At 41.2% G+C, this 12,504-nt stretch overlaps 1 protein-coding gene across 7 annotated transcripts in view; it reads right to left on the bottom strand.

Annotated features, from left to right (window-relative positions):
- kank1a (KN motif and ankyrin repeat domains 1a) overlaps positions 1-12,504 on the bottom strand; it is a 255,645-nt gene that overhangs the window by 75,208 nt on the left and 167,933 nt on the right. For all 7 annotated transcript variants that reach the window (XM_043718240.2, XM_087994305.1, XM_043718278.2 and 4 more), the window contains one exon: positions 11,502-11,615. In XM_043718240.2, coding sequence (XP_043574175.2) covers positions 11,502-11,535 — 34 coding nt within the window. In that variant the 5' untranslated portion in view covers positions 11,536-11,615. The remainder of the gene's footprint in view (positions 1-11,501; positions 11,616-12,504) is intronic.

The raw sequence follows: 12,504 nt of genomic DNA, 5'->3' as shown, positions 1-12,504 counted from the left end.
AACACACTTTTAATGCAAATTTAATTTTGCTGTTAACTTTGCTTCTCTAAAAAGACAGAAATAAATTCTAGATAAAGACGTAGCTAGTCTGCTTACCGAACGGTGATAATCCTTCTTTCTCCCACACAGTGAAAAATGCAAGTCTTTAGCACACTTCACAGTTGGACTGTCTCATTTATTCCTGACACATCAGCAGGCAAATAACTAGCATTGCTAAGGTCAGCTTGCTCAGTTCTTTTGGAATTTCCTTGTAAACAGTGTAGTGACTGCCAAGCCATAGGTTTCAATTTGACGATTATTCCTAACGCAAGTTAGCAATGTGGCAATCACCCAGGGTTTCAGAGGGCTGTCCTTCAGCTTCATCTACAGAGTCCAGATGAAGTGAAAGCGATGTTTAATTATTATACAGCATGCACTGGCAACTGTGTCACAGTTGTTTAAGATTAGACAAAGGCTGCAGATTTGATTGCAGCCCAGAGGAAACACTTTGTTTTGTTTTTATCCACAGCACTGACATCATGGCTTGCTTTCTCTCAAAATAAAATGGTTAAGGCATTGGGCCAGCTGGATTTTATATGGTTTACTTTCTTAGTGCCAGCATAGAATTAAAGAATCAAAAATAAACAAGCTTTAATTATATAGAAATGCCTTCAATGCATTACTCAAAAAATGAACTTGGGAGGCTCAAAGTTACATAGCCATATGTGCTGTGCTTTTTTTCATTTAGTTAAAACATACAATCTGCCTTCATGAAACTCTTTGAAGAAACTTTGCAAGTCAAACAGGAACACAGATAAAAATAAGAGTTCATCAACTGAACTGACATTACAACAGGTGGTTAAAAAGTTTTAAGCAGCATTCCAAAAGCAGAGAAAGGACAGCAATAAATGTTCAAAGGCGGGAATTTCTCATGCTTACTCCACGGGCATGACTACCTGCCAATGCAAAGGAATTGCAGAATTCACCAACGTCAGACTCAGAACAACACTTATTCTTTGGAGAACTGTGGGGTTGGAGGACGTTACAGAGAAATACCACAAAAGGAATCTATACAACGGAATGAAAACTTTTTTGTGTCATTGTTCATCTGGGTGCCTATGTAACTTAGCAAACATTTTTCTCAAATCCCCTATAAACTTCTTATCTTCCACCTTAAAATTTAAGTCCCTTATTATTGACCCTTTGACTAAGGGGAGCAGCTGATTCCTGTCCAGGTTCTTCATAATCATATACATGCTGTTACCCAAGACCTTATTCCTCACAATTAACCACTTGGCCAGTAGCTGGAGATGGATGAAAGCTTTCGAGGGCAGAGAAAGATCGAGGCATGTTTTATGGTTGGTTTGTTGGACTAAGGGCAGATAAAGCAGTCAAAAGAACAACTATATAAAACATATTTATTGTTTTATGTAGAAATGCTTTCAATGCATTATTCAAGAAATGAACTTGGGAGGCACAATGTTATGTACATCTGCACTGTTTTTCTTAAAAACTTAGTAAAACATACAACTTGCTTTTATGCAGCTCTTTGAAGAAACTTTGCAAGCTGAAAGAACAGCTTGACAAAGACATTAATTAGCTCCTTGCACCTTTTCGAATGGAGGGTGGAGGGGATGGGGATTCAAGGAGAAAGAAATAGGAGCTAGTTTAGAAGTCCTGAAACTTTGACCAAGGGGAGAAGGACAGATGCTGTGATCTGATCCAAACAGTTCTATTGATGAACGAGCCTAAACTAGTTATACTAAGTAATCAGAATCCAAGGCTTATTTTGCACGCAATAAGCCAGATTTTTTGTTTGTTTGATGTAGGTAATTTCAAACCTCTAATTCAACCAAGCAAGAAAGATTTAATGGTGAACATCAAGAGTGTAGGTTCTTCTAACAGCCTGAATGGATGAGTTCTATGTATCCAAAACCATGCTTCACACCCCTTGTATTTATGAACACAGAATCCCTGCAGCTTTGGCATTAACCAGTGTTTGGTTTAAAAAAAATCTATTCAAGCATTTGGTAAGGTATCATCTGAAACCAACTCCACTACACCAGCCACATGCTTAGGATGCATTCCAACTACCAAAACAAACTGCCTTCACCCAACTCAAGGAAGGCACTTGTACAAGAAGAGGACAAAGGAAGTATTTCAAAGTTTTCCTCAAGAAATGCAACATAGTTGGCAATGTGTGCGAGACCCTCATTCAACATGGACCAACTTAGAGGACACAATGTACTGAGAACACCCAGCAGAAAGAGGAAGTACGGAAAAGGAACTGGAGAAAGGAATATCAGCAATGTTGAGGTGAAGGACCAATCCCACCTCCCGGAAGTACCCGTCAGGCGTGTGGTCAGAGATAGGGCTTTAGGATCAGGCTCATCAGCCATACAATGACCCACAGAACCCAGGACCAGTGACATGGAATTTGCTCGGTGGACAATCAACCAGTCTTTGGAGAGCGAGGTCATTAGTGAGTGATTGCCAATGACAGAGTGGAACAAAGAGGGTAAAACATGAAGACCATGAAACAATTTAATTTCAAGAGGCTGGCATGGCACCTCATGTGACAAAGTTGGGTCAGATCTAGTCAGCATTATGAGTGACCCATGAATCACGATGAAGGTTCCTTGTACATTCAGCTTCTACTAATATTTTCATTACCCCAATCAGGGTTTTTCTAAACCTTGCTTAGGAAGAGGCACCACGAAACAGAAATCTTCCTCTTCTGGTTTGATTCAGAGTTAGTTTCCGTGCTGCTTTTGGCACTCTGCAAATTTCCCTCAGCACCTCAAGGAGTAGTATGGCCGCTCCCAACAGTAATTCAGTAAACCCGCTGGAAAACCTGCAGCGCTGACTGGATCAGGCTCAGCTAGCCTCAAATAACCTGAACATGTCTATTGTCTAGACAAATGCAAGAAGAATAGTAACCTGGGCAAAGTGCCAGAAAGCAGCATGAATTGTACACTGGCAAAACTCAACACCCACGAGAAGGAAGAGAAAAACTTTGGTTTAAACAGGATTCAAAGATTCGGCCTTAATATTTCCTTTGTGGTTTGGTCCCAAAACAACCCGCATAGAGAAAATGGAAAATGAAATGCATGGTGCCAATTTACAAAGATTATATTTTGACATTTTATTCAAATGATCCAGAATCCTAGGTTTGTGACAAAAGGCTTCTATTGGTTAATATATTTAGCAGCTTCCATTGAAAAATGGTCAAGCTGATGAAATAAGATCCTAAAATGTAAATCATTGAAAATTTGCATTATCCTGTATAATCAAACTAAACTCAACCATTGATTGATCGTGATTAAAAACTGAAAAGAAAAGAAAATGTTCTAAAAGCCTCAAATCACTAGTGGAAATAAAAACCCACCTAAACAATGCAAACTCGAGTCTCCACCAGGTTCGTAGCTGCTGCAACAGGCATAAAGCTCATGACTTTCTTTCAAGTTTTGAACCCCCATTCATTGGAATCACCAGGTGAAGTAAGATCGTTTCTGTCAATATTGTGAACTGGAAAATGGTGGTAACATCCGCAAACGAGCAAGCTGCAGTACCTTAGAAAACTGCTAATTAAAAAGCCTATTTGGTGAAATGATGGGATCCAAAAAACGACACCAGCCACTAAATCTTTTTCAGGATTATTCCATGTGACATGGACATCTTTCACTCAGCAATTCAAGAATGGGGTTTGCCTTCCCGAGGACATTTGGGGATGGACTATAAATGCTTGCCGAGCCAAAGTGCTATAGGTACATCGACCATGCTGTTAGAGTGTGTGTTCCAGGAGTTTGACCCATGACACTGAAGGAACCGTGATACAGTTCCAAGTCAGGATGGTGTGGGACTTGGAAAGGAACCTGCAGTTGGGTGGTGATCCCATTTATCTGTTGTCCTTGTCTTTTGAGGTGGTGGAGGTTGTAGGGTTTAGAAATTGCTGAAGCAGCCCTGGACAGTTGCTGCAATACATCTCATGGATGGGACAGACTGTGCACGGGGCACCTCGTTCACCACCCGTTAAGCAGCTAGATCAACTGTTGTTGGAGCTGCACACACCCAGGCCAATGGAGAACAAGGTCACACCGATGCCACTGCATCTTGTAGGTGGTGTACAAGCTTAGTAATTCAAATACTAACACTGCTAAGTGCAGAATCTAGTCTCTTAGCTGTTTCGAATTAATATGATTAGTCCAACTGTTTCTGATCAATGGTATTTCCCAGAATCTTGATATTTGAAAATTCAAGGGGAAATGTCTTGTTGGAAATGGTCTTTGCCATTGTAATGTGCTTTTCATCAGCCCAAGCCTGGAGGTTATCCAGATCTTGCTGCATATCTAAACAGATTGTTTCGGTAATTGAGTTATGATTTGTTCTGAACATTGAGCAAACATTAGTTGCACTTCTGACCCAATGATAGAGAGAAGGTCAATGAGGTAGCTGTTAGATACTACCCGAGGAACACCAGGCCGTCTTGTGACAAGTGGTGGTGTCCCTACTCCTTGTTCAAGTCCCACCTACTCCAGAGGTGTGTAATAGCATCCCTGAACAGGTTGATTAGAAAAATAGGCTCAATAAAGATTTTACATGAGGAAATCCTGCAGTGATGCCTTGGGGCTAAGCTGAATGATCTTCAATAACCGCCATCTTTTGTACTAAATATGGCTCCAACCAGTAGTGTTTCCCCTCTACTTCCCACTGGTTTCAGTTCTGCTAGGGTTGTCTAATGCCATACTCTTATCAAATTCATTGTATGAGGAGTGGCTGAGGACTCTGGGTCTGGACTCGATGTTTAGAAGAATGAGGGAGGATCTCATTGAAACTTACAAAATCCTGGGACCGTTGAATAGAGTGAATTGAATTTATTGTCACGTGTACCAAGTCACAGTGTAAAAGTTTTGTCTTGTGAGCAATACAGGCAGATCACAGAGTTAAATAACATAGATAAGTAAATAATAGGTAAACAGCGGCAAAAACAAAAACACAGGTACAGGCGAATGTTAAGAGTTTGAGAGTCCATTCAGTATTCTAACGACAGGAGGGTAGAAACTGTTGTGAAACAGGCTGGTGCATGTGTTCAGGCTTCTGTACCTTCTCCCCGATGGTAGAGGTTGTAGAAAAACATTGCCAGGGTAGGATGGATCGTTGAGAATGCTGGCGGCCTTTCCTTGATAGTGGGCCTGGTAGATGGATTCTATAGATGGGAGGTTGGCCTTTGTGATTGTCCGGGTCGAGTTCACCGCTCTGTAACCGTCTCCGATCTTGAATGGTACCATACCAGGTAGTGATATATCCAAACAAAATGCTCTCGATGGCGCACTTATAAAAGTTGGCACGGGTATTCACGTCATGCCAAATGTTCTCAGTTGCCTGAGGACAAAGAGATGTTTTTGGGCAATTGTAACCAGTGCATCCACTTGAAACGTTAATCATGAGTTCCTTGGTTTTGCTGGCTTTGAGAGCTAGGTTGTTCTCAGTGCACCATTTTTCGAGGTCTTCCACCTCCCGTCTGTAGTCTGTTTCATTGCCATCTCAGATTCGACCGACTGTGTTGGTGTCATCAGCAAACTCGTAAATGGCATTAGTCTGGTATTTGGTGATGCAGTCGTGGGTATACAGTGAGTACAGTAAGGGGCTGAGTACACACCCCTGGAGGCTCCAGTGATGAGTATCAGAGAGGATGAAATATTGACCCCAATCTTCACTGATTGAAGCCTGTGGGTCAGGAAACTGAGGATCCGGTTGCAGAAGGGGTTTAGTCCAAGATCACTAAGTTTAGTAATCAGTCTCGAGGAATAATAGTGTTGAAGGCTGAACTGTAGTCAATGGGTAGGATTCTTACGTAGCTGTTCTTGGTATCAAGATGTTCTAGGGAGGAGTGAAGGGCAAGTGATATAGCATCTGACATGGGACTGTTGGTCCAATAGGCAAACTGGAGTGGGTCAAGAGTAGTGGGGAGGCTGGAGTTGATTAATGTCATGACTAGCCTTTCAAAGCACTTCATGACCTCCGAAGTTAGGGCCACTGGGCGATAGTCATTGAGACATGCTGCATGAGCCTCTTTGGGCACAGGGATGATGTTGACCCTCTTGAAACAGGCAGGGACAATGGCCTGCTGCAGGGAGAGGTTGAAGATGTCCAAGAAGACCTCTGCCAGTTGACCTGCACATGGTCTGAGTGCACGGCCTGGTACTCTGTCTGGTCCCATCGTTTTCCTTGGATTCACACAAAGGAAAACTGATCTGACCTCTGATGCAGTGACTGTTGGGATAGGCTTGTCAGGACTCGTCGGAATAGGTGTTACCTCTCTTCCGACGTGAGCATAGAGTGGATATGGAGAAGATTGTTCCACTCGGAGGGACTAGGACTTAAGGGCACAGCTTCAGAGTGAAAGGTTAGTACTCAGATAAGGAGGAATTTCTTCAGCTAAAGGGTGGTAAAATCTGTGGAATGCATTGCCACAGAGGGCTGTGGAGGCTAAGTCATTGAGTGACTTAAAGACAGAAAGGCTTGTGATTAATCAGGGTATCGAGGGTTATGGGGAGAAGGCAGGAGTTGAGAAAAATATCAGCCACGATCGAATGGCAGAGCAGCCTCAATGGTTCAGTAATAATCCTATATTTTACCATCTCAGTGTTCCCTTGATATCAAGGGCAGTCACTCCCACCTGGTTCCTCGAGTGCAGGAGGCGTGGGGGGGGGGGGGGGGGGGCGGCGGTAGGGTTTGGTGGTGGGGTGGTGTCTAGAAGGATCTCAGAAACTGATAAATGTCTAACCAGACGAGGCATGATAATCACAGGAAGGATAATCCCAACAATCAGAAAGTCCAGAAGCAGAAATGTGTCTCAGTCTTAGGATACAGGGAAGGGCATTGAGGGCTGAGATGAGTAGAAATACCTTCACCCAGACAGTGGGGAGTCTGTGGAATTCTCTGCCACAGAATGTAGTTGAGGCCAAAATATTGAATGTTTTCAAGAAGGAGTTAGATATAGCTCCTTGGATTAAAAAGATCCAAGGATATGTGGAGAAAATGGCAACAGGTTGCAGAGTTAGATGATCAGCCATGTTCATATTGAATGGCAGAACAGGTTCAAAGGGCTGAATGGCCTACTCCTATTCCTATTTTCTACGTTCAGTACCCCACCCTGACTGCATTGTGGGTCCTTGTAGTGAGGTTTAACATGGAGAAGCACTTATTCATCAGCTAAGAGAGAGCCAATGGTTGGTGATCCGCAAGAGCGTTCCCTGCTCATTGTCCAGCTAATAGAATGAGGTTTCATGGGGCTCAGAGTCAATGTGGAGGACTCACAGAGCTACTTCATCCAGCTCTATTGCACCATCCTTGGTGGGACTGTGCTGTCAGTGGATGGAACTGGGGATGGGACAGTGTTGTCTGGTACATTATCTGTAAGGTATGATTGTGTGAATGAGTATGTCAGGTTGTTGCTTTCCAAGTCTGTGAAACTGCTCTCCAATTTCTGGCACAAGCCCTTTGACATTACCCAGGCAGACTTTACAGGGTTTACAATGTTGTCGCTTCCAGTATCTGGGTTGAAGCATTCGGCTTCTCTGCTTTTGGACCTTTCTCCCAGCAGTTTTATACAACAGAATGACTTGCTCAACAATTAAAAGTCAATCACAGCGGTGCTGCAGTTTCAGCTCTGGTTGATCTACTCAAGTCCTTTGAGATTAGAGAAGTGCAAAGTGTATTTCTGGGAGGTTGTGCATCCAATATCATGAGAATTACAACTTCAACTTGTACCCAATACTTATTTACTTATTGATTTCAGAGACTAAGCATTGCGGCTGGTTTCTGCACAGCATTCTAATCTTAAAAAAAAAGGGACAAAGAATTGAAGGTAAGAAAATAAGAAACACTCCTCAGCTACAAATCCTTGACAATAATATTTTACAACTAAGGCTATAAAACTGTAGCTAACCATGGCTGTGGGGGGGGGAAGTGAAAAAGAAAAGGTAGAATAGAATAGAACAGCAATTTATTGCCATGTCTAGTTTTACAAAAAAAGTGAACATTTTTAAGGAGAAAGAGAAGAGAATTAGAAAGAGAAAAATTAAAAGAAAAAAATTTAAAAAGCTTAATTCTACTCGTTAATGTAATCTTTACGATTGCATGATCCATATGTCCCCATTCATTAGACTTTGTTTCATTGAATACTCTTTTCTAAATGTTCATTTAGTTTGACACATGCAAACACTCACTCACTCACAGCCCAAGACCAACACTTGCTGTTGTACAGTTGCATCATGCTAAACTCAGAACAAAAAGGGCAAGGAATTGAGAAGAAGTTACACTAGTTGGCTACAAATCTTGAGAAGGAACAACAGTTTACAACTAAGGATATAAAATTGTAGCTGTGGGGGAAGGAATGTTATACTGTCATACACCACTTAATACTTACATCTCAGGAGATTTGTTAAGCCTTTCGGAAAATAAAAATGCAGATTGTTAAATTATGCATTAATCTGCACGTCTGGTTTTCTGTGTTCAGGTTTATGCTAAACTATTTACAATTCAAATCGGACTTTTCTGGACAGAAACCATAACTTTGAAACATTGATTCTGTTATTTTAAGTTAACTATAAAGTTATCAACTTAATGCTTAATTGTTTTATCTGGCAATTTACAGTCAATTCTGTGCTAAGATCGGCATGGAGCTGTGAAAGATGATTTAAACTAAATGACAATGAAGGAGAATTTTCATAGATGCAGACATGGGGTAGTCGAAAATGCATTATATCTCTTATCTTATCACCAAACTTTATCCAAAAAAACCCAGCATAAATTCAGATACTGATTGACACTTATTTCCCCAAATTATACATAAAAAGAACTTTGTGGGACTATCTTCTCCCTTTGTCCAGGCCACCAAGGACAAGGACTCAAAGTACCCCAAGTATATGTTACAGCATCAAATTAAGGAAATATACAAGATGGCATCAAACTTTACCCCACAGCTAAATTAGTCCAAGCTTTCCCTAGTCACTTTATTTATCCTACAATGGGAAATTGAATGATTACAATTTTGACAGCTTCCCTGTAATACCTAGATCCAAAATCAACTCTGGCCATTTCCTTAGTAGCCCTTTAAAGAGACTGAGGTTAGCTTAAGATCAATGATTCAAATGGAGGTCATCACCCATTTTTAAGATGTAGTTCTGGTGTGGAAATCATGGCTCAAAGTTTCCACTTCCTGGATCTTTGGAGACTGGACATTATTTGAAAGATGCTGGTCATGACTCAGCTGAGGATAAGACAAACAGGCTCCATGGGGATTGTCCGGAAAACCTGGTGGGCAATTTCCCCTTCTCGGCAAGACCATGTGAAAACGCTCTTCACTCGGAGGCAGAGTCACAAAAAGATCTTGGAATTTCCAACTTAGTTGCCTGGATATTTATCTGTGAAATGCTGGACAGATTAAAATTATCGAGGAGAAAGTGAGGGCTGCAGATGCTGGAGATCAGAGCTGAAAATGTGTTGCTGGAAAAGCGCAGCAGGTCAGGCAGCATCCAAGGAACAGGAGAATCGACGTTTCGGGCACAAGCCCTTCCTGAAGGAGGGTTTGTGCCCGAAACGTGGATTCTCCTGTTCCTTGGATGCCGCCTGACCTGCTGCGCTTTTCCAGATTAAAATTATGTCTAGCATCTGTGCATTATACAACCAATGCTGAATCCCAACCCCAAATAACCTCACTGCCATCCTCCCCACTGCCCAACTCACTTTCCTCACTCAAATGCATTCACTCGTGCACTGAAACACTGTGCAATGTTCCAGAGCTCTACAGTGCGTCAGTGAATGAAGATCCTCATAGAATACAACAAGAAGTGCTGTTGAAAAAGGGATGCAGCTTATCTTCCTTCTAGCCACCATCCTTCATCTGTTCACTGCAACTTAAAAAGTTTACATTCTTTCTCTTGACTCGGATTCTCTCTCCACAGATGCCACCAGACCTACTGAGATTCTACAGTAAGTTATGTTTAAATTGCAGACTTCCAGCATCCACAGTACTTCGCTTTCATTTGGGTTTGTCCTGTCTCAGGAGGTCCAGGTAACATCCCATTCCTGGCTAAATGCCAGTGTTGTAATTCTACTGAACAACCTGACCAAGAAGTGGCTCGGTGTCAGTTAGTTCAGTTGGTTGGATGGCTGGTTTGCAATGCAGAGTGAGGACAATAGCCAGCGTTCAATTCCCGCATTGGCTGAGATACCATGAAGGACTCTCCTTCTCAACCTCTCCCTTGCCTGAGGCATGGTGACCCTCAGATTAAACCACCACTAGCCGTCTCTCTCTAATGTAAGAGTAGCCCTAGGGTGACTTTCCCTACCTTTATCTTTTAGTTCTGGAGCACAAGACCACAATACTATTGACAGAAGGTTGTCAGGTCACATAATCTTTGAATCAGTCAGTGCCTTCCAGCACTTCTTAATGTCACAAATTGGCTAAAGTTGACGCTGATGGCATTGGAGACCTCAGGAAGGGGCTAAGATGGATCATCCACTTGGCATTTTTGGCTGGAGATTATTGCAAATATTTTGGCCTTACCTTTTGTACTGATGCGCCGAGCTGCTCCATCATTTCGGACAGGGGTATTTGTGTAGCTTCCCCTTTCGGTGAGCTGAATACAGCGAATGGCATTAATTGTGTTGGTCTGAGAAAACACTATGGAGCCAACAGAAAATGTTCTATGACTGGGATCATAGCTACTAAGGTATAACTGGCAAAGAACTTTTGATTTTGCAGCCAATATTTGTTTTAAACAAAGCCTGTATAGCTAAAGTGAAGGACCTGGTAGCGAGCAACCGTCAGGTATGGTAATACTGGTGTGAAGATAAAAGTTTATTAAATTGAGACATCTTGAAAATGTTACAACATTGACCCCAATACCAGAAAAGAATGAATCAGCCGACTCTATGACATACAGTATAATGAAAACTAATTCTGCAATTACGTCAGAAATGTAAAAACTCCAAGTGCATCCAATGATGCACACAAGTAACAGAACTTGCATAGTGGAGACTGAAAGAGTAATTTGGTTAAGCAGTGTTAAGGACAAAGTAGAGGCTGAGCGACTGTGATACTCGCTATCAAACAGGGAATTTTTCCATGCTTCTCCAAGGTGCGATGTCTTTGAGTAAAATTGTAATGAAATTTGTCACTTGCAAATGCAATGAAGTTAGCATCAATTTTTCACCACTAATTACTTGCTGTTACAAATGAAATATTGCCACCTAATAAAGTACATTCATTTATACTGTAGCATTAATTTCATTAAGTTTTGTATTGATGAAATCATTTAAGTTTGTTATCGATTCATTGTTTCATTACAGAAAAGCAAATCTAGTCATTTCAGCAGAAGAAGTGATTTACATTGACAGCCTGTTCCATTTATTTGGAATTGAAATCCTATTGGATCTAAAAGTGATATGCTATCGCTTTGATTTTGCCATGGAAAATGCCCACAGTATGATCTTGCAATAATAAAGTCTATTACCTGGAACACTCCCATTAATCACAGTGTGAGCCATATCTGCATCTGCTTATTCATAAATCCACAAAGACATTAGTCATGCAACCACCATGCATCAAGTCCAGTCAGTCATGCAACCTGGAAAAGGAAAAAGAAAATATTTGTGTTAATTACATGATCACCAATATGGAGTTGGCACAATTTGCCTCCAGTGGCATAAATCAGCATCACTTTCACTGCATGGTGCATAACAATTGAGCTTAGAAATACAAAAGAATTGCACATGGTACCACAAAACCATCTGGATTCAATTCTAGACAATTTTCAAAGAAGTCTTTCCAGTAGCTTTTTGGATACAGGCATAATCTAGTCAAATGGAAAATCTCAGGTAAGTTTGAGGCCCAGTCTGTTAGATGGTTTCAGCCAGAGTGTCAACTAACTGTAAACTGGCTTTAATGTCTGACCAGGGTCTTGACTCCTCAGTGCCTATACTGTCAAACATTTATTGATCGAAAAAGATTTGTTCAGGATGCCTGTGGGATCCAAACCAATGATGTGATTTTTCTAGTATTACAAGAGTGACCATTTGGGGATGTTTCAGATGGTCACCAGTGCCTGGATTTGGAAACCATACACAGAAGGAAATGGAAAAGAAGGGAAAAAAGATTGTAATGAAAAGAAAAACTCATTTTCTTAAAAATGTTGGAAAACCCATCCTATGATGTTCAGAAGGTGTGCTTTTATATTTAATTTGATGACATGACAGTATGCAAAAACTGGATTAACCAAGTTTTTAATCCATTGAGAGACATATCAAATGGTGTTAAATTCATCACTGGTTTTCCTGACTTATAGAAAGACACATACAGAAACCATGAAAAGAAAATGACTGATCAAATGGGGATGTGAAATTTCAGAAAGTATCTTATAATTTATTTTATCATCTTAGGTAAAGGATTTTGTTTTCTTACAGAGGGTGGTTCACATGTGGAATAAACTTCCTCAGGAGGTGCTGGAAGTGGATACA

The sequence above is a fragment of the Chiloscyllium plagiosum genome, unplaced genomic scaffold (assembly GCF_037043375.1).
Source record: "Chiloscyllium plagiosum isolate Xiang-an unplaced genomic scaffold, Cpla_swu_hap1 HiC_scaffold_2, whole genome shotgun sequence".
Taxonomy (NCBI): Eukaryota; Metazoa; Chordata; class Chondrichthyes; order Orectolobiformes; family Hemiscylliidae; genus Chiloscyllium; species Chiloscyllium plagiosum.
Note: the sequence above shows the minus strand (reverse complement) of the source record. Positions and strands in the feature narration are given on the sequence as shown.